The sequence below is a fragment of the Mesoplodon mirus genome (genome assembly GCF_964341445.2).
Source record: "Mesoplodon mirus genome assembly, chromosome: 2".
NCBI classification, from domain to species: domain Eukaryota; kingdom Metazoa; phylum Chordata; class Mammalia; order Artiodactyla; family Ziphiidae; genus Mesoplodon; species Mesoplodon mirus.
Window position 1 is genome coordinate 188,688,604 of NC_138977.1, and position 23,148 is coordinate 188,711,751.

Sequence of the window (23,148 nt, forward strand, 5' to 3'; positions counted from 1 at the left end):
TTCCGACCCTCAGGTCCAAACTGAAATTTGAGACTTTACTTAAAGGCTGAAAACAGTAACAGCTTGCATAAGAGGCTAGAGCAGAATTGACCTAAGGTGTTCCACCTTGGCTTTTTTTGAGTGTAACAGCTGCCTACAAACATGTGTGAGAGGAGTCAAAATGCTAGACAGCAATTGATTCTCAAAGGGCTATTGATTGGACATGTTAAGATCATGTGATGTGCTTGTTTTTGAAAGGAAGATTTTAGGGCTCTATCCACTGAATCAAGATGCCCATGTGATTTTCAGGGAACTTAAATTTGAGATATAGCCATATTTTAAAATCACTTGGGAACTTGGTAAGGCAGTATAAAATTAAAATAGTAATTAAAAAAACAGACAAATAAGTAAATAAATACATGTCAGACGTCCTGATTGAGCCTGCAGTTGTAGAAGTTTCCATAAAGATTAAATGAAGATTTTCCCTGTAGTACTTTCCCATCAGACACCAGAACTTTCAGTCTTATTTTCATTGGGATATGGTGAAATGTGAGATAAAATTTATAGGTCCACATACACAAATGAATATCCCTAGATCTTATAGATCTTAAAACCCTAACTTAGTCAACTAACCTAGTCAAAGACCTTACCAGTGTTTCCAGGTGGAGAACTGGATGGAAGGTTTTGTCAATATTCCCACTTCTTAGGTTTTCTTAGAAAACATGGAAGAATCTTTCATTTGAGAGCAACATAATCAGAAATATGTACATACATATGTGTGTGTGTGCATAGAATAATCCATAATTAAATTTCAATTAATTAAGAACTGAAATGTCAAGAAGATTTGATCTTGACCTATGAACAGTAGCAGACTGAATTTATTATGTGCAGAATATTCACATTTATATACATGCAATCCTTTGTTATGCTACAATCATAAAACATTTTTAGTGGCACTCAACCTGCCCATTTGAATGTAGTATTATATGTAGCATCAATTACCAGAAGCTAGTTAAGTCTGCTACATGACACCAGTGTTTTATTGGATATAGAGTATTGTCATGGAGCCTTACTGGTCATCTTTGCTAACCAGTCAGACTACAAAGAAAGATTTTCCAGAAATTCGAGTGTGGGCATAGCTCAAGCATGAAGTAGCCAGACCCAGAAGGGTGTCTTTCAAAGTACTCACATTATAACCACCCATGGAGTTTGATAAAAAGGGAGATTTCTTTTTTCTTTTTTTTTTTTTTTAGATGTTGGGGGTAGGAGTTTATTAATTTATTTATTTATTTTTGCTGTGTTGGGTCTTCATTTCTGTGTGAGGGCTTTCTCTAGCTGTGGCAAGCGGGGGCCACTCTTCATCGCGGTGCACGGGCCTCTCACTGTCGTGGCCTCTCTTGTTGCGGAACACAGGCTCCAGACGCGCAGGCTCGGTAGTTGTGGCTCACGGGCCTAGTTGCTCCGCGGCATGTGGGATCCTCCCAGACCAGGGCTCTAACCTTTGTCCCCTGCATTAGCAGGCAGATTCTCAACCACTGCGCCACCAAGGAAACCCCAAAAGGGAGATTTCTTATCCCTGTCCAAGATATATGAATCAGAATCTTTGTGGGGAGGATGTGGGAATATACTTTATAATAGGCTTTCCTGCTGAGTCTTATGTAAACTAAAGTTTGAGAACCACTGCCCTATCTGGTTGCCATAATTTTTGAAAGTTACCTGTCATTTACTACTGGTATATAGAGAAATGGCTTTGCCATTTGTTTTCCTTTCCTCCTCCTTCCATCCATACTTTGTTCCTTGTTTCTCTTCTCCCCTCCCCTTGCCTCCCCCCATCCCCCTTCCTTCTTAAGGTATCCGATGTTTGTGAAAATTGGTCAAACAGGTCCTAAGAACTAGAGATTAAAGACTATAGTTTAATAGGAGAGACAGGCAAGAAAACTGGCAAATAAAAAAGTGTGTTAATGCACTATAAGAGTGTACTCAGTCAGAATCTTGCTAAAGTAATCAATTTGCCTCAGTCTGACAAGAAAATGTGTCTAAGTCATGCACTAAGGGAAAAACAAAGCAAATCAGAGCAAACATCTCTTTGTTTAAACCACTGCCCATTTTAAAAACCTCCCCGTATCTAAAAATATATATCAGCTTATTTATATATGTATTATATGTAAAAGTTGATAAATTCTGGAAGACTGTAGATCACCTATTCACAGCCCTCATTTCTATTAACAGGGAACCACAATTGGTGAGTGAGGAAGATAGGTTGTGGCCCTTTATATATCTTTATATGACTGGCAGGAATGCATATCAGTACCAATTATCTGTAGGTAAGCTTGGTTAGATATGAAAAACCTTTAAAATGCACAAATAAAGACGGCATTCACATAACTTAAGGTGTTCATGTTATACATTCACAAAAATTTATTTCACTTCATTTGAATGTCCAAAACAACCCCTCCGTAAATATCTATAAAATGGGAATTAAAATCATGGCACATTCATTTTATTTGTAGAAAATATTTATGTAAAGCAAAGACATACATAGCCTATTGAAATTGAAAATACACAAAACTCACAACAAACCTATTTTTGAATTCTTCCATATATCAGGAACTGACCAAACATTTAGTAAGGTATGAAACAGACAAATTTACAGTGTTTACCCTCTCATAGAATTTAAAGGTCTAGTGAAGAATGATGCTCAGACATTTGTTGCAATAAAGGGTTAGGTTTACAGATGCATAGAGAAAGGACTTTTTTTTTACATACAATATAATTCCATTTTTATTTTTAAATATTATAAATATAGGAAAAATGCAAAATTATCAGAATTATCAAGACTAAAATGTGGTTTTACCTTTTTAGTTGCAACATTTAATTTATATTTTAAAATAAAACTACAGTTAATTACATTAACATAAGAATTGTTTTTTCTTCTAAAGTTTGCTGACATGAAATATTTCTTGGAGTATAAAATCCATTGATTATATATTATCAAATGAGAAGATGGAAACACAAATTATTAATTTTTAAAAAAACTTTTAAATTCTTTCCCCATCTATCACTCCAAGCAGGAGATTTTCTTTAAACTATTTTTAATAACAATAATAACACTAACAGTTATTGAGCAAGACATTTTCTTGCAAGGCAATTTTTGTAAGTATTTTGAATATATTGTATCACACAATTGAATGTATTTGAATTGAATTCGAATATATTATTGTCACACAATCAAGTTGTCTTGTAAATTGTCATTTACTGTGATTAAGGGAGGGTAAGGGACTTAACAGGTGTTGTGAAGTTGGTTAGATATAGACTGGGAGACAAATATCACTCTGCTAATCCACCTTTTCATTACAGCATCATTTGCTTTTGCAGTAGTGTATGACTTTCTTACCAAAAGAACATTTATTCAGGGCTTCCCTGGTGGCGCAGTGGTTGAGAGTCCGCCTGCCGATCCTAGGGGACACGGGTTTGTGCCCCGGTCCGGGAAGATCCCACATGCCACGGAGCGGCTGGGCCCGTGAGCCATGGCCGGCTGAGCCTGCGAGTCCGGAGCCTGTGCTCCGCAATGGGAGAGGTCACAACAGTGAGAGGCCCGCATACAGCAAAAAAAAAAAAACAAAAACAAAAACATTTATTCATTCAGTACTTATTGACAGACTATTCAATGTTAGCTACTACAATAAGCCTGGGAAGTAAACATTAACAGAATAGTCACACATCCGTGATATCTTGAAAGTTATATTCTAGTGGAATAATTCTGACAATAAATTACAAGTATAATAAACAAATTTTGAAATATTTTATCTGTTAAGTGCTATAAAAAAAAGCAAATTACATTGTAAATTCCAGTGCTGGGGATATAATTTAAATGAGGTGGTCAATGTAGGCCATGTGGAAAAAGATATGTGATTCATGTGGACATTTGTGGGAATAGCATTTGAGGTAGAGGGAACAGCCAACACAAAGGTTCTGAGGTAAGAATATGCCTGATTTTTAGTGGAACAGCATATAGTATGGTCAGAGCATATTTAGTGAGAAGGAGAATATGATAAATGCAATAAGAGGTCAGATCCCGTAGGCTTGAGTCAAATTGGAAATCATTGAGAGGTTTTAATGAGAGAAGTGACTTTATCTGACTAATATTTAACAAAATCACTGAGCTGTACATAAAAGAATGTGCTACTGGCAAGAGTAGAAGCTGATGGAGAATTGTAAATCATCCAGGTGGCAGATGATAGTAGGTTGGCCCCTACCAGGGTGGTAATAGTGGAAGAGGTGAGAAGTAGTTATATCCTGCATATATTTGGAAGTTATAATCAATAAAATGTCCTCATAGATTAGACGTGAAGTGTGAAAAGAACCAAGGAGTAAAGGTGACTCCAAGATTCTTGGCCTGAGCAACTGGAAGAATGGAGCTGCTATTAAAGTGGGAAAGACTGTTTGTGGAGTAGGTTTGTGTGGTGGGAGATGAGAATTTCATTTTTTCAGAGGTTACATTTGAAATGTTTATTAGATATCAGGTATCTAATAAACATATTATTTAATAGTTATTTTAAAATAATTATTACTGTAGTTACCTAATAACTATAATAATTAGATAATAACTATCTTTATAGTTATTATTTAAGCAGAGTTATTACATATACAGTTGTATATAGATTCTGGACTTTCAGAACTCCAAGCTGGAGATAGAAATTGGGAGTCATTATGTTACTGACATTTAAAAAAAAATTCTATTGGAATATAGTTGCTTTACAATGTTGTGTTAGTTTCTGCTGTACAACAAAATGAATCAGTTATACATATACATATATCCCCTCTTTTTTAGATTTCCTTCCCATTTAGGTCACCACAGAGCATTGAGTAGAGTTCCCTGTGCTCTATAGTAGGTTCTCATTAGTTATCTATTTTATACATAGTAGTGTATATATGTCAATTCTAATCTCCCAATTCATCCCACCCCCTCCCTTCCCCCCTTGGTATCCATAACTTTGTTCTCTTTAAATATAAGTTCATCTGTACCATTTTTCCAGATTCCACATATAAGCGATATTATACAATATTTGTTTTTCTATTTCTGACTTACTTCACTCTGTATGACGATCTCTAGGTCTATCCACATCTCTGCAAATGGCACTATTTCATTCCTTTTTATAGCTAATATTCCATTGTATATATGTACCACATCTTCATTGTCCATTCCTCTGTTGATGGACATTTAGGTTGCTTCCATGTCCTGGCTATTGTCAATAGTGCTGCAATGAACACTGCAGGGCACATATCTTTTTGAATTATGTTTTTCTCCAGGTATATGCCCAGGAGTGGGATTGCTGGGTCATATGGTAGTTCTATTTTTAGTTTTTTAAGGAACCTCCATACTGTTCTCCATAGTGGCTGTACCAATTTACATTCCCACCAACAGTGTAGGAGGGTTCCCTTTTCTCCACATCCTCTCCAGCATTTATTGTTTGCAGATTTTTTAATGATGGCCATTCTGACCAGTGTGAGATGATACCTCACTGTAGTTTTGATTTCTCTAATAATTAGTGATGTTGAGCATATTTTCATGCATTTGTTGGCCATCTGTATGTCTTCTTTGGAGAAATAACTATTTAGGGTTAGTTACTGAGATTTTTAAAACCATGAGATTAGACTAGATTAGCAAGGAAGTGAGTAAGAAGAAGAGAAGATGACTAAGACCTGACTCCAGGGCCACCCCAATTTTAAGTTGGAGAAGAAAGGAGAAACCAGAAAATGAGAATGAGGAGAAGCGGATAGTAGTATTGGAAGAAAACCAAGAGAGAGTGTTGTCTTGAAAGACTAGTGAATAATGTTTTAAATGTTGAAGGTAAGTTAAGTAAGATATGGATTAAAAATAAATATTGCGTTTAGCAATGTAGGAATTACTGGTAATTTTGACAAGAACAGCTGTATTTGAGTGGTGGGGCAAAAGCCTAACTGAAGTGGGCTTAGGAAAAATTGGAAAGAATGAGTGTAGACAAAAGCAAACACAAAAATGTAAAAAGTGGGCACTATAGATGCATAATAAATAATTCCTGACTTCCCAGGAAAAAAGTTATTTATTTCTTCTTTCCTAGAATGTATTTAAATGTCTTGATATCCTTCCTATTTTCTTTTTTCCCCTAAATTGTTGTATCTACTTTAAAGGGTTCATACTAGAGATCATGGAATTTGTTACATTGCTTGCCACAAGCCAGTAGGACAAAAGTTAGTCTGTATTCTCCGTCTTCTGGTTCAAGGAGCTAAGAGGTTATCAATATTTGCTTGTCTTAATATTGAAAATGGAGTAGCTTGTTTCTTTTAATGTTTTGCTCTCCAAAGTAACTAAATAGTATATTTTGTATACTTCTCCCATTTTGGCTTTAGTTTTACTTTGGTCTCATTACTGAAAATGGGACTCGTGCCCAAAAATTCTCCAAGCAAAGCCTGGCTTTTAAATATAATGTTTAATTTGTAACTACAGACTTTGTAGATATAAATAAAGTTGTCTTATGGGATTAGATGATTTTTTAAATACTACCTTGTTTCATTTGACCTGCTCTTTTATGCTTCTCATCTCATTTACTAGCGACTACAGGGGAACAGAATAAGTAAGACTTTTGATAATTCCTATTTATATTAAACAGAAGAGAGGATTGGATGATAGGTTTCTTGCATGAACCTTCTAAAGAGAAAAGCATGATAATTTGTTTTAAGTGACATATTTTATCTCTAATTCAATCTGGAATATCTACTTTACTAATTTTCTTTCCTGCCACTAATTTTTCCCATCAATCTTACATTTGGATGTTCATTTGCATTCTCTAAATTAGAGAATCATGTGGTGAATTTCCCTGTGTAGGCTCTCGTAAATCAGGAGACCTGAGTCTGGGCCCTACTCTGTCTGTGACTTACATGTGGTATGGCCTTAAACATAAAATTGACGTTTTTATTTTTGCATCAACACAAAAGTATATATTTTCATATTTAGAGGGGCAAAATAGCATAGAGATTAAGAATGTGGACTTTGGGGACAGATACGTGGTTAGCACATACAAAACACCCCAAAGAGGACAAAATATGTAGTAGCAATCCAAAAATATTACTTATATTAACAACAAACTAATGTTAGGGAAATAATAGACAGAGTCTTTACATGTTATTTTTAAAGATATGGGCAAATCAGCTGTTTCCATAGATCTAATTTGAGTTTTCTTTCTCTTTTTGTTTGATCACTTTGTTTCCATCATGCAAATAATACATGTTTTTCTGGCTTCCCAGCTTTCAGTAAAAATTAACATCATATGAGCTGAATGTAAAATAAAAGCTTCTTTCATTGTTACACAATTTGCTTTTTGTTTTCCTCTCACCATCCATAAATTGTGTGTGTTTATTGGAGGAAGGGGACAAATGATAAAATCTGTGACTTTTCATAGCATTATTAGTGTGTCCAGGACATAACCTAATGACTTTCAGAACAATTAGATACAAAATAAGGGGAGAGAGACTAGCATGTGTGAACTGTTCCTGATTCAATTAGATCCAGGTCATTGGGCTGGAGCCCGTTATGGACCAATTAGTTTCCTACAGTGAAAGATGATGTTTTCTAGTCATGGACTGTACCTTTTCCTCTGGTCAACTGTGTCCAGAAAGCCTGCTGTATGTCACAGAGGGGACTCCTAGAAGAACATCCATGTCTCAGCACAAATTAATCACAACCACTGGATACAGAAACAGCTTATCCATGCTGATGGTCAGGAGCACATATGGTTATGAGTGAAGGATACAAAGTTACAGAAAAGGCTACATATTATTCCAGGACTATTGTCTTTAATGCAGAGCAGGGGCTCATAAACATTTTGTACCATTAACCACTCTAGCAATCTGTTCTCAGATGAAAATTTAAATGCATAAAATAAACTATATAACATTATAAAGGAAATCTAATATATTGAAATAGTTATCAAAATATTTAAAAAGCAAAGATAAGTAGTTTTTTTCTAAACAATGCTTTATATAATATTATTTAACAATGGGTTTATTAATTACCATAATTTCAATGCAGTAATTAGCATAAATTATATTTCAAAAATTTTTTAATATTACTAATAACATGAAGTGATTTTTCTTGGTGCAAACTCACTGGTTCTGCCAAACATTACTGTGATTTGTCACATACCCTCTCAATTGATAGAAACACTAAAACTTACAACTAGAAAAAAGTGAAAACTTATCTTCCAGAAGCCCAATAATGCACAATCAGAGATATCTATCTGAACTGCTTATAAACCTTCATGGCCAAATGTCACTGCTACATGTAAGAAAGCACTCCAGGATTTAAAATAAAATATTTAACTTTTAGTTGATTTCAAAATACAACTATTGCAGCAATAGGGGAACATATCAATAAAAAAATGAGAGATTTTGAATATATATATATATATATATATATATATATATATATATATACACTATTGAATTATGTTGATGATTTCTTCTAAAGTTTGGAAGAGATTTTCTAGAAAGCAGTTGTGATAAAATCTTCCTTTAAATAAAAATTTTGGATTGCTATACAATAAGATGCATTTTTTCAAAAACAGAAATTCAAGAGTTGGTGTTAAGGGATGGTGTTCACCCATTCATAGCATGACCATATGGAGATTTCCTTAGAAAATTTATTGGAAATATAAATTGTCATCAAATTTTTAAACTGAATAGGAGGAAAAAAAACAAGAAAACAAACATACTCCTAATACAGGAATATTAATTTTACTGGAATAACATATGTATGGTTAAATAATGTTTACATTTCCATTTCTACTAAAAATAATTTATTGTAATTTTCTCTGTACCATGTAAGAGTCTTTAGAGGACTTTTCATGGGCAACAAATATAGCTTTAATCTATTAATTGTATGTAGAATTATGAATTATTTGGGGATTTAATTACTACCATGGAACCAGAAGACATAGAAGAGGCAAAAATAAACACAATACGTTATTTGAGTTATGAATATTTGTCTCTGTCTTTTATTTAAATATTTTATCAGCAATTCACTCAAATATCTTCGCTTCTCAATTTTCTATCTAAATGTATTTAAGTGCTGTTATTTTTTCTAATAATATGCCATGACAGGTACAAATGTTTATTGCAATGATTTTTTTTTGAAATATACACTGGGTTTGAGGACAGGAAAGCAAAAATTGATGAAGCCTCTCTGGACTTTTATTTCCTCATGTTTTCTAAGGGTCCTTTACTTTAAAGTAGTCCTTTCTGTAATGATACCAGATTAAAAGAGAATTCCTACATATAGTATGAAAAATAGCACACCAAAAGAATTCCATAACATACAATGTTTTAATCTTTTATATTCTTTTTTAGGCTGAACAGGACAATGGTCATCCTCTTCCTGCTTTTGCCAGTCTGCATATTGAAATACTGGATGAAAACAATCAGAGCCCATATTTCACAATGCCCAGTTATCAAGGCTATATTCTGGAATCTGCCCCAGTGGGAGCAACTATTTCTGACAGTATGAATTTGACCACCCCTCTAAGAATTGTAGTTTTGGACAAGGATATAGAAGATGTAAGTTAAATATAATTTTTGCTCTTATTTTGCTAACACATCTCTTGTTATATTCATGCCAGTGGGAGATATTACAAAGACATGGTTGCATGAGCTATAGAATAGAAAAAAAAGTCAGTATAAATGAGAGTCTTAGGGTTGTAATTTAATTCCATATCAAGGTTATTATAAAAAAAGTAAATTTGAATTCAGCAACTGTTCTTTTTCAGTTTACAGATATTCAGTATAAGGGAGAAAATTAATGTTTCTCTTGCAGTTTGCTAAAGTACGAGGGCAGTCTTTTTAATTAACATTGGCTTTAAACTATGTAATACTAATAGGAAAAAATAATGGCATTACACAATAAGTATAAAAAATCATGAAGGTAGCTCTGAAGTGTGATTTGGGGGACTTTTCTGACATTATGTTATTAAAGAAAACACATTTTGCGGCAGCTGACCCGCTCACACTTTTGCCAATGGCAAAAGTTGATGCTAACACTCTTCCACTCCACACATCATTGTCCTCTGTTTTTCTGGTACTGACACTCACTAAAGGAGTGGGAAATTGTCCAGATTGGGCAGATCAGAATATTTTACCTCCTTAGCTAGAGTGATTGCTACAAAGAGTGGACAGAAAATTTTTACCAGTCCAGTCAAAGTCCTCCCAGGAATTGAACGGAAAACAAAATTGGAGCTGGAAGACTTTGGCATCATGTATTAAAGAAGTGGAAATGAATCTGAAGCCATTGTAACCAAGTTTGCTGACATCATAGAGAAAGCCCAATGTCATTGGGAGAGAATGAAGCCTGACAGAGACATACAGAGAGGAGTCCTACTGAGTCCCAATTTTTTAGGCTGTAATATCCCCAGATCTATATGAATCCTTAAAAATTTTCCTTTTTGTCTCTGACCTACCACGGTATTTCCCCAAATATCTTTTTTTGTTTTAACATACATTAAGTCTGATTTCTGTCACTTGCAACTTACAAAGTCCTGACCCAGAAATGTCTTCCCTTTCAATAGCATCTGATAAAACTTTGTGATCGTGGAAATATTCTGTAGCTATTCTGTCCAACACGGTAGCCACTAACCCTGTGTGACTATGGAGCACTTGAAATGTAACTAGATTGAAAACATAATTTTAACATTTTGTTTAATTTGAATTATTTTAAATGTGAATAGTCACATGTCGCTAATTAGACAGCACAGCTCTAGAACATCCCCCAAAATCTCATTACATGGAATTTTGTCATCAGTTTAGTAAATTACAGGGGCACTTCCAGATTCTTTTCTTTTCTTTCTGGAAAATTTTGTAACCCTTAGCAGAGGCGGTGATAACTCTTGCATGCACTCCACTTCTTCTCACCAGGTGTTTTATTTTACTGTTTATATTTTTCTCTGCTTTCTTTTTTTTTCCTCATCCTACCTTTTTTGCCCTTCTTAGTCTCTCCCATTTTCTTTCATCATGTGTTTTAACAATAGCTAACTCACACTGATTTCTTAATACCTGACAGATAATATAGTAAATGCTTTATCTTGCATTAATTCCCTTAAATTTCACAGCAAACATAATAGATGCAATTTTGCATATTGCAGAAAGAGAAATTTAAATGCAATTTAAGTGCCTTAAATTTGAAGCAATTTTAAATGCCTTACTCTGATCACAGAATTAGTAAATGGTGGAGTTAGACCTTGAGCCAAGGTCTAATGGAAATAAAGTCATTGATTTTAATCACTAGTCTAGATAGCCCCTTTCTATTTTATACAGTCTGACTGTAGTCTGACTATGATAACAGCTGTTAATGCTATAGACTTTCTTCCTAGAATAGTGCGTATACATACACAATTTCACATCCCACATCACAGAGTGTTTAGGGATTTCCTGAAGCTTAATGTGTTTCATGAGTCACAGGTCATTTAGTGAATACTCACTAGAAAACTCACAGAACCACCTTAAGAAGTTTTATCCTGGCTAAGCTAATATATTTTGTAGGCCCAGTTATGTCCCACAAATTTTGGTGTGGATTTTATTTCATGTTTTTAATTTAAATGCATAATCATATTTTAAGCAGTGACTAGTCAGTTTGGAAATTTCTAATAGTTTAAGTCACACCTTCATGAACACAGTGGTTGGCACAAGCTAAATCCTAAAAAAAAAAATGTAGTTTTAGTTTTTCCATATGGCAAAATTTATGTATTTGTACTTTCTTGGTACATTTATATTGTTTAGTGGTTGCATACTAAGCCCTATGTTTGCTTGCATACATTCTTACTTTTCTGGATTGTCATTCACTTTAAAATTACAAATGTTAAAATTGCATTCTAAGGGACTTTGTAAAGGATAGTGGAACTTCAGGGTATTACTGAGTTAGGGTGGAGAGAGCTCCTGCGTCTGAAACCTTTGGAAAACACTACTTAGAATTCTGCTCTTGAACATTTACAATTCAGTTAGCCTATTAAATACTCTGAATGTTTCCAAGGGATGGGACAGCACATTATGGTTCTTAAGAGTTTGTGCCTTGGAGTTAGATAGACCTGGGCTTGACTGTTGGTTCTACCCTGTGATAGCAGTATAACACTGTGAGCCTTATATTTACCAGTTGCAGCCTTTTGTTCAAATGCCAGTGACCCAAAAAGATATATGGTAGCAGTCACTGCCACCTTGGCCTGCTCCTTCACTTGGGGCTGGTGGGGATGGGAGGGGAGAGAAAATTTCCCTTAGATAAAGCCATGTGCATGGAGAGTGGCATAATTACTATGTTTTACAGAAATGTCAAGTGATTAAACAATGTCTATCCGGCCATTTGTTTATTATTTAGGCCCATCCTCTTTCTAAAATCATCTGCAGTGAGTGATTGTCATTAGGTCCCTAGAAACTGAACAAGTATATCTAATCCTTAGTGACAAATTTTTCTAAAATATCATATACAGCTTCGATATATCTATACTTTAAATAAGTCCATAGAATGTTAAACATCATTTAATCCAACTCCCTATACTATGTGAAATGTTATATTAAAATCCATTCTTCAGGAATTGATGTTACACTTCATTGTGCCACTCAAGCTTGAAACCTAGGAGTCATCCTTGATTTTTTTGTTTACTCAAGACAATTAAGAAATCTTTAAATTCTTCCTGTTTTGTCCTCTAAATATTTCTTGACTCTCTTTTTCTCTCTCCACTCTTACAACCTATTTGTCTTTTATTAAAATTGCCTCCTAATCTTCTTGCTCCCATTTTTTTTCTTACTGAAAGCCATCTTTCACTTAGCCACTAGAATGATTTATTCAAAGCTCAAATCTTACTATATCACACTTCTACTTAGCATACTCTCATGACTTGCTGCAGAAGAAATTTCAAGCCTATGTGCACGGTTTTCTGCTACTTGATACCTGAACATTTATGCAGCCTCATTTTCTGAAAATTTCTGCTTCACCTATTACATTTAGCAACTACTTGTGGTTTCATGCATTACACCAAACTACTGCTTATCTAATTACTTTGTTTGTTACATTTTCTTTTTTGAAATCTTTCATCTTCCATTGCATGAACTGGCTTGAATAACATGCTCAGTGTTTGGAATTCAGCTCAGGCATACCCTCATTTAAGAATCTTTTCTAGATTATGCATTCTATTAGTTGAGTTGCATGTCTCTTTTTGGTGAATTTCTCTAAAGTTATATTTACATCATTGTGTGTGTCTTTCTCCCTCATTGAATTTAAATCCCTTGAGGATAGGTCCTAGATCTTAATAACTTTTGTATCTTGAAGATCTAATACAGTTCCCAGAACTTAGTATGTTCTAGTAATTGTTTAATAAACTAATAAGTTCAGGCACAAGTAAAGGAATGAGAATATCTGGCATATGTATCAACAGTTCTAATGGTATTGAATTAACTGTTTCACAATATGGCCCATTCCATGGTTGGACAACTAATTACTAGAAAGCTTTTCATCACATTAAGTTGAAACAAGCATTCTTGTAACTCAACCATTATTCTTTATATCTTCCATTTGCCAGTATACAGAATAAATCTTTAGATTAGTCATTATGTGTTTGAAGATGAATTTATGTCCTTCTGAATCATATTTTTTTCCAGGCCAAGTGCTCTTTACTTCTCAAAAGTAAAATATGTTCATTGCTAGGTTATTTTAAGATCTGTATTAAAAAAAGAACACTTCAAGGCCCTTTTAGTTTGCAGGCAAGAATTTTACTACATGGTAAATTCTAGTAGTTTTTGAATGTCAGAATTAGTGAAATTAATCAGCATAAGGATAAAGGACTTAAGAATAAGGACAAAGACACATCACCTCATACAGGTATTACCAACAGAAACAGAGATAAAGCATCAGGCATGAAAGAGAAGTAGTAATTCCAGGAGGTGGTTTTCTTGAACACAGCTAAGCCACAGGGCAGATGCCAAGAAGGGGACAAACTTGGATCTGTTTATCCAAAAATGAAGTTGTTTTCTTCCTTCAATTCAGTAGAAAGTAAGGCAAAGTTTTAGGAACTAGTAGCAGAGATTGGTGATTTGCGGTGTTATTAGCAGTTTAGATTTTGAGTCAGAAGGAATATTAAGGGTCACAGTAAAACTGAAAAAGAAAGTAGACAAAAATATTTGTACTAATGTTCCTTCCTTTAGATATATAGACATCAATATATATTTATACATGCATATGTAATATATATATGAATCATATTTATAATTTTTTTCAACCATTCTTACTTCACAGTTTCATAATAGCCCAGAATATACATAGAGCGGGTAATGCAAAAGAGGCATGTCTGAAACCACCAGGTTTTCAGTGGCAGAACCACTAAAAGTTGCTTATTGAATTCTAGTTATAAAAAAATAACAGGGAATAATAATCAACAGAGGTTATGCATTTAGCTTGCAGAAAGGCAATGATCCACTTATAATTCCAAGTCAGTTTGCATCCCTATATAGTGTTTTGTTTCAAAATAAAGGTATCCTTGAAATTTAATACAATACACTTATAAAGGTATAATGTACTTACATGCTTTATAAATATTGTTATACTATCATATATATGTTATGATGTGTCAAACAACTAAGAAAACAATACACCTTCGAAAAAGTTGTTAGTTTAAATGAACTGGAAAAGGTTTTTTTTGTTTGTTTTGTGGTTCATTGGTTTTTTTCTAGTGTACACTTGTATGCCATATATATATTTGTGGTCATTTATATTTACATTTTTTAATTTAATGTTTAATTTGCATATAGGTTCCACCTGGTGGAGTTCCTGTAGGTACTAGGTGTTAATTTTGTGTTTGCTCTTTTGTTAATTGCTGTGGTTCATTTCCTTGTTCTTTTTCCTTTCTACACAAAAAAAGAAAATAGGCAATTACTTCATTATCACTTATAAAGACCTAAAACTATTAAAATATATATGTAATTTAAATTTGTTACATCATATTATTGGTTGTAGTAGTATGAAATTGTGGAGAATCCAAACTGCATGTGAACTTAAACAAACATTATTTAATTATTAATTTTTTTAGCCCATGAAGCATTAATAATTCATCATTGCATTCTTTAAGAAAAAATTCTAATCTTAGGGTCGAACCCTTTTGAATAAGGTACTTCAGAGAACTACTGTCAACTAATTCAATTTGACAGATGAGATTAAATTTTTTGTCATTTTCTTGTTATGCTTTGTAATTTATATGTATGCTCATAAGTATGCATATGTATGTATGTGCACATATATATTTCTGTGTTGTATGTACATATATATGAGGATGCATATAATCTTGTGTGTGTATGTATGTGTGATGTCATCTTTTGAGTCTCATTGGAAACCCAAAATTGGTTTTAAATCCAATAGACTGTCATATTTGAACATATTTCTTCTATATGATGAGATTTTTAAATTTTACATTCATGTGTTAGTTTACCTTTGTGTTTGTATATGTGTTTACTTTTGCATTCACTTTATTTGTGCTGTGAATAAATATCAGAGTTTGTTTTACACTCCCAGAAAATAATACACAAATTAACAAAGTAATATATTGTGCTTTTGGTATATACTGAATGTATACTTTAGAGTAAAATAATATTTCTTTATGTTGGGGAAAAAGATTGTTATATTAATCAGCCCTCTGTGTATATTTTGATTTAGAAAACTAATGTTTATTTTAAATAAATTTATAGACACAAGGACTACATAAAATATATTGTCCCTATCAGAATAATAAGCCAGAGCATTATCTTCCATTTACACTCAGTACAGCACACCTGAAACTAGTATTATCCTTACAAATGAATCTAAGGTATTAAACTTTGAGTGATAACCAGCTGAACATTTCCAAGTCTGCCTTCTTAAATTCTTATACTTAAATACCCAGACATTTACCAATAGCATCTATGCATGCTATATACATATATAAATTTTAGAAAGTTATTATTTTAAATATTAATAAACTTTAAAAGTTATATTTTAATCAGAAATTAACTGTGCAAGGCAGATTGGAATAAGCTGTAAGATGCCATGTACAACACTAACATTATGCATTCTGTTATTTTTTTTACATAAAACAGCCTGCAGTTCTGGGAAATGTTATTTTAGTCCCTAGCTAGTTTTTGTAAAAGGACTTGAAATGGAGACAATTAAATTGTAAAAGGACTTTAGTGTTTCTGGTTATCAAATATGAGAGAGCCTGTTTATGAAGTCCTGGTGTGTATATCATCTTCGAATGGGAATCGCTTGGCAATGAAAATCTTGTCACTTTCATAAATTTGTGACATAGTGTGGTTTGTGACACAATCATACTACAGTCACATATACATACATTGGTTTACAACCCAACACTCATTACAGTATTGCAGTATCTCAGTACCTGACATTAAAAAAATGCCTAAAACATGGTGAGTATATGAATGAATATATCTAACAAATTTACTAACAGAAGCTACAGTTGAAAGGAAGAAGAGAAATTGAGAGAGGATTAGTCATAAAGGAAGTAGAGAATGACTGAAGGATTTGAACAAAAGGAAAGAAGGAAATATTTGGCAAGCAAATCACATAGCAAAACTTGCTCAGCTTGGATTACTCGTAGTGTAAACATATGAGTAAAAGAAGCTGTGTTTGTTGGCACCATTGTTGGTACGTTCAGAGAACAGAAAAAAATATATGAATTTAAAAGCCTAGTGATTTTACCTTGATAGGTAAAATCAAAGGTAAGCACTAAAAAGGCAGACACTCATATTTATTTAGTTTTTTTAAATTAATTGAAACTGTATGCTAACATTTGTGATCATTTAAAAATAATAATTGAATTAGATTACAATTGGCTCTAAAGTATAACAAAATAAGAATCCAAAAATGTGGTTTAAAAATATGTTTTAATGTGTATTTTATAAATTACTTTTAAAAAGAATTTAACTTTTTATTAACTAACATATTTGATTAACCAAAATACCCCACTTCCTAGCCATGCTGAGAAACTAGGGTCATGACACTGAAATGAAAACAGCTGAATGTCCGTTGGAAAATATCAGTGTGAAGCCTCTTGATTTTTTTACAACTCTTAACAACTTTAATTATTTTATAAGTGGACCAACAGATATTATTATCTATAGTATTATTTTTTTTAGTGTTCTGAGATAAATGTAGCACATTGACCTTATATCAAAATCGTGGACAAGGAAGCTGCCATGATATAGCTAAATAATATCTCCTAATAAGATATTGAAAATACAGAACTTGTGTCAGGTTCAAATGAAACCATTCATTCCAAGGTTATTTGAAGTATACACATATTGAAACTTTAGGTAGATGTAAAGTATCTTGTGGATCAAATCATGCCAACCTTTTAATATAGTAGCATGCATTTCAACTTTCTCACTTCTACATAGAAATTTTTTAAATATGAGTTCTAATTTTTTTTTCTTTTTAATCGACAATGTGTTTAACAATTCCTGGCTCTCTACTCCGCCTTCAGCCTTTGATATCAGACTTAGAAATCTGTGATATTAAATCACATTTCACCCCATAATATTTTAAAAGTTGCCATAATCTGTAAAACACCTTACCTCGCTGTATCATCCCTGTTCCTGTTTTTTCACAGCCTTCCTGTAGTCCACTCTCTCTCAACATTCCCATTTTATTTGCTGCACCTTCCTTGCTATTCCACTATGCAGACGCCAATCCAAGCCTACCCATTTTATGTCTTTGTTCTTTCTCTGAATTGCAGAGATTAATACCTTATCTTTCAGAGATGGCAATAAGATTGTAAAGGATTTCCAAGGCCTAGTTAATTACCTGTGTTTTGAACTTTTGCAATCACTTCCTTTTTATGTATATATCATTTTTTCTAAACCCGTTTTTCAGACACGTGTCTGTCAATTCATATATTTTGAATCTAATCATCTGAAATGTTTTAATTAAAATAAATATTATGTTTCCCCTTGGAGAATCTTTACAACATTAAAATAAGAAAGAATAAGCACAATATTTATAGGTAATGAATTATACATAACCAATTTTACTTCTATTTTACATTAAACATGAGGACAGGATAATAATATGCATGTGTGCAGTTTATTACTACAAATGAAGTAATTGTAAAATTCTACAGCTAAAATTCTTGGCTCCAATTTCCTTTTCTTGTATTTATTTCTTATTTCTCGAGTCCAGTGAAGTTCTGGAAAATATTGATATTAAATAATCAGTAAGAATATATTCAAATGGACTGTTTTCTATCTTCTTCTTCTTCCTACTATTTTTCCTTTTATTCACATTAATTATACTAGTACTTATTTAAGTATTTTATTTTCCACAAAGTGAGTAATTGTCTGTGGATAGTTTTGTGCAATTATGAGTAAGTTTCTAGTTAAATCTTTCTTTTCTTTAGAAATTCTTAATACAGTTATGTATTTTTGTAATAAATTTGAAAAATTAATTTCCAGGTAATGAACTAATAAATGCATTGTTTATTAACATTATAAATAATGGCACTTTTTTTTTTTAAAGACGAAAGACCCAGAGCTTCACCTTTTTCTGAATGATTATACTTCAGTCTTCACTGTCACGCAGACTGGAATCACTCGCTACCTCACCTTACTTCAACCAGTGGACAGGGAAGAACAGCAAACTTACACCTTTTCGGTAAAGAGGTTTCATATATATGTATATAAATATATGTGTACATATATATGTATGCAAGAGAAAGAGGTGTCTGTTTAAAACTGAAAAGGTCAATGATTTGAAAGGAAAATGCAATATTTTCAAGTAATAACAGAGAATATAAATAATAAATTCTTCACACGTATTTCTCTTTTTTTCTGTTTGTAAGTTTGTGTAGTTTATTACCATTCTTTCCAACAGAAGAAAGACAAATTTTGAAATGAAAACAAGAAAATGGGAAGCTCACTCTTCACCATACACTCATGATTGACTTAAATTGAGATATTATAAAGTAGAATCAACAAAATAAAAAAAAAATATTTTCTAACATTTATTTATTTATTTATTGTTATTGCATTTTTAACTTTGTCATAGGGTTAGGCCAGTGGTTCTCACTGCGGATGGTTCCTGCACCCACCACCCTCCCCATCCTGCCCTTCCCCAGGATCTGTTTGCAATTTCTGGAAAGAATTTTGAGTATTACTCTTATGAAGAGGCGCTATTGGCATCTGGTGGGTAGACACTGAAGATGCTGATAAACCTTTTATAATACACAGGACAGCCTCCCACAACAAGAATTTGTAGGCTAGGTTAGTGAAGAGAGAGAGAGAGAGAGAAAAGTTGGCAGCTGAATAGAGGTAAAAAGGAAGTTCTATTCATTATCCAAATTTCTGAGCTAGATTTTATTCAAATATAGGGGGAAAATGAGCTGATAGAAAAGGGTAGGTAATGGAATTTATATAAGGAGGGTTTTTTTCGGGAAAAACTTACACAGCAAACTCAGAGCTTTCAGAAAACCTAAAGTCCCCAGTTAAAACTTAGATACAGAGTGGATTTCAGAAGTCATTCAGAACGAGGATGGTAGTGTTATAGCACTGATTTTTTGGTGAGACCTTCTTTAAAAGTTAATAACGTAATTAAGATATCACCTTAACAAATGCCAATGGGTCATTTAAAAATTATGATTTTGTGAATTATTAGAAAATGATATTACATGTTTAGGGCACCTGTTTTCTTGACTGATGTAAGTATGTTGGCTGTAAAAGCAACTGTTGCATTGTAAACAAAACATGTGAAAGTGGAGAGTATTTTACTATTAATTTTTTAAAGGTTAAATAGTAGTTAACTCCTAAGAATTAGCAATGTTATTGGCCATTTCAAGCCTCCAAGACATTTTACATATCAGCTTCTTTAAAATGTGCTTGCATTCAATACATTAAAAACAAAGCAGACTCCTCCATAATTGCTTCTTAGCACATTAAAACACTTTGATTATATGTACTATTATAGTTTTATTACTTCCATTTATCAGCAAACATTTCAGCACCCTTTTAAAACTGTAAGTTACATATGAGAAACTTCTTAAATTGTAGGAGTTAATTCTGTACTGCTTATATTTGCATGAATTCTCTATTAAATGTATTTTTCTATCCCCAAAGATAACGGCATTTGATGGTGTTCAAGAAAGTGAGCCAGTTATTGTCAATATTCGGGTGATGGATGCAAATGATAACACTCCAACCTTCCCTGAAATATCCTATGATGTCTATGTTTATACAGATATGAACCCTGGGGACAGTGTCATACAGGTGAGGATATTTGAAACAATTATTTCCTTGGGCATTATACAGCGCATTGGTGAAGACATTGCTGAAGAAATGATAGTGAATTTCAGACTTATTGTATGGCATAATTTAGCTTAAAAAGCTTTAAATTTATGTTTACTTTTTGAATGAAAGTATATCTACATGGACTTTAAAGTAGAATTAACTAGATGTACACATAGCTGTTTGACCTTTTATACTTGATTTTTAAAATGTAATATATTGAACATATTTAATTAATATAATGCATATATTTAATATACTGAAGTTTCAAGCATTAAACATGTAGCTTAAAACTTCAAATTATTTTGAACTCTTGGAGAAATGGGTTAAATTTCCTTTGCAGATAAATACAAAGGACTGTATTAATAAATTGCTGGGTAATAGACATTGATTACCTGGACATAAAATGGAATCATTACAATGGGAAAAATTAAGATTAGATAGTAAATCGTATCTTTGAAAACACAGAAATCTGGCAGAATCTTTATCCTTGATTTATTTTATTTTTATCATTAGCTGTACTTATTACATTTAAATAAATTGCAAGTTATCCACAATCTTTTTTGTGCTCTGTATATAAACCATAAAGAAGTAATAATATTCTTCCTTGAGGATTTTTAGAAATCTGGTTGACTCCAGTACTTTCCAAACTGGCTATACATCAAAATTATCTAGGGAGTTGTTGAGAAATACAGATGGGCAAGATTCACTTCAGCTTTCCTGGATCTGAAGCTCTATAAGTAATACTTAAGTAATCAATATAAAAAACAAACCCAAAAGGTTTAAGTTGCCCAGTCATGTAAAGACCACTGATCTATATTTTCCTCTACATCTGAGAGTCAGATTTAATAATTTGAAATTACTCTCAAGCCAGGAAGGTCATGATTCTTTATACTTTTTAGAGTATTAGAAAGTCTCCTAATTATTACTAAAGTTTATATATAATATATATTATATAACATAAAATACATAATAATATAGAATATAATCTAATATATAATAGTACAGTATATAGTGAATACTAATAAATAAATTTGTATACCTATATGTTTTAGTATTAGATAAATAGTTCAGAGCAGTAAAAAAGCACTCCAAATGCCTCAACAGTGTACTTAAGTCTTTATGTTATGGTTGCTTTTCTCTCCAGCTTCATCTTTGGCCCTCTATTTCTATATGTAGGTTTCAGTTCTACTGAACTATCATTTCCAGTTACCTGAATGTGCCTTGCTCTTTCCCTTGCTCTTTCCCATTTTCTCTAATTATCTCCTTTACCTTGATCTCTTTCCCTTCTATTTATAGCTTGATTACTTTCTCCTATTCTTTAGACATTTTACTTTGTGAGGAAGCATTCCTTGGTAGTTTTCAGTAGATAATTCCTAGTAATTCTTCTTCCTTAATAGTTCCTGTTCTTGCAACCCACCAATAACAGTAGTTTCTAGCCAAGATATTATGATACAGTGGTGTGTCCTCATCAGTGTGAAATGTATGGGAAGAAATAGTTAACAATATGTCTCATGGCTTTTGTATACTATTTTCTGTTAACCAAGAACACTTCTTATCTGATCTTTTACAAGGCTAATTCACTCTCATCATTCAGGACCCAGCTCAAAATATCACCTCCTCAGAGAAAACTTTCCTAACAGCTTAGTGTCAATAGCCTCCCAGCATACACACATACATATACACACTCCATCACACATTCTTATTCTGTAACTTTCTCTCATCACTTTCATAGCCAATATGGCCAACTAAAATTATCTTCTTTTCTTCTTATCCTCACCCCAAACTAAAAACTCCATCAGTGGCCATCTGTCTTGTTTGCTACTCTAATACCAGCACATGCCAGACATACTAGCCATGCAGTAAATATTTGTTCAAAAGATGAGTTATTACCTATTTTGCATGATATAATTGTTAATATAAATTAGAGATAAGTCAATGCTACCCCTATTTTATTTATTGGATTAAGATGTGCTTTCTTCAGTGATATAGGAAGAGGTAACATTATAGACTGAGCACTGAAAATTCACCTAAAAGTACATCCATGTGAATGTCCTCTTCCATGTATGTGGGTAGTGGGGAAAAGGTTGCAAACAGCCACAGTACACTTTATTCATATCTTGGTTATGGCACTTGTCATATTGATGAAATCCACCTTTTTTACCCATTTGTCTTGAGGGCACAACTATAATTTGTTTCTGTATCCATAGTCTGTGTATCCATAGTGCCTGGCATATAGTAGATGCCTAACCTAGTAGATGCTTAATAAATGTTCATTTGAGGATGAAAGAAAGATCTGTAAACAAGTAGATCTGAATGAATGGGGAGGAATAAGTGTATTGGTCTTTATTTCTAGTGAATTGATGGACCTAGAGATCTACATTTATCTTTACTGAGGCACTCTTTCATAGGGAGTAAAATTATGGTTTATACAGATAAAGGAATGAAAATTATTGTCATGTTCTTATTTAATTAGATCTGATTCTCATCTCTATAATAACATAATTGGAAATAAAAGTAAGTTTATACAGAAAAACCACCAGCAGGGAACTGGAAAGTGTAACTAAGAAAACTATAGCAATTATGTGGTGGAACCGTATCGCAAAAATGTTTGCCCTGGGGGATCAAAAGCTTATTTCTGGCTTTTGCAGTCTACAAGAGTTAATTTCCCTTATGTATCTCTATAAAACACTTTTTGCCTTGTCTTTAAAGAGTCATATTTTATATATTTCCCTTTGAAAATCTATTTGAACATAGATTGTTGTTTTTGTCTATGTGCCTCTAATTTCTTAACTTATTTAAATGCCAAGAAATGAAGCTTTTTAATTAGCATTTTTAATG

General features: G+C 32.9%; 1 protein-coding gene across 6 annotated transcripts in view; it reads left to right on the forward strand.

The window, feature by feature from the left end:
* The window catches only part of PCDH15 (protocadherin related 15), a gene marked incomplete at both ends in the record, with an annotated part of 722,972 nt that overhangs the window by 395,028 nt on the left and 304,796 nt on the right, over positions 1-23,148 (forward strand). For 4 of the 6 annotated variants that reach the window (XM_082633167.1, XM_082633165.1, XM_082633166.1 and 1 more), the window contains 3 exons: positions 9,364-9,570; positions 18,548-18,682; positions 20,140-20,289. In XM_082633167.1, coding sequence (XP_082489293.1) covers positions 9,364-9,570; positions 18,548-18,682; positions 20,140-20,289 — 492 coding nt within the window. Of the gene's footprint in view, positions 1-9,363; positions 9,571-14,796; positions 14,818-18,547; positions 18,683-20,139; positions 20,290-23,148 lie in introns of all 6 variants that reach the window. The other 2 variants (XM_082633164.1, XM_082633163.1) reach the window with 1 other exon arrangement.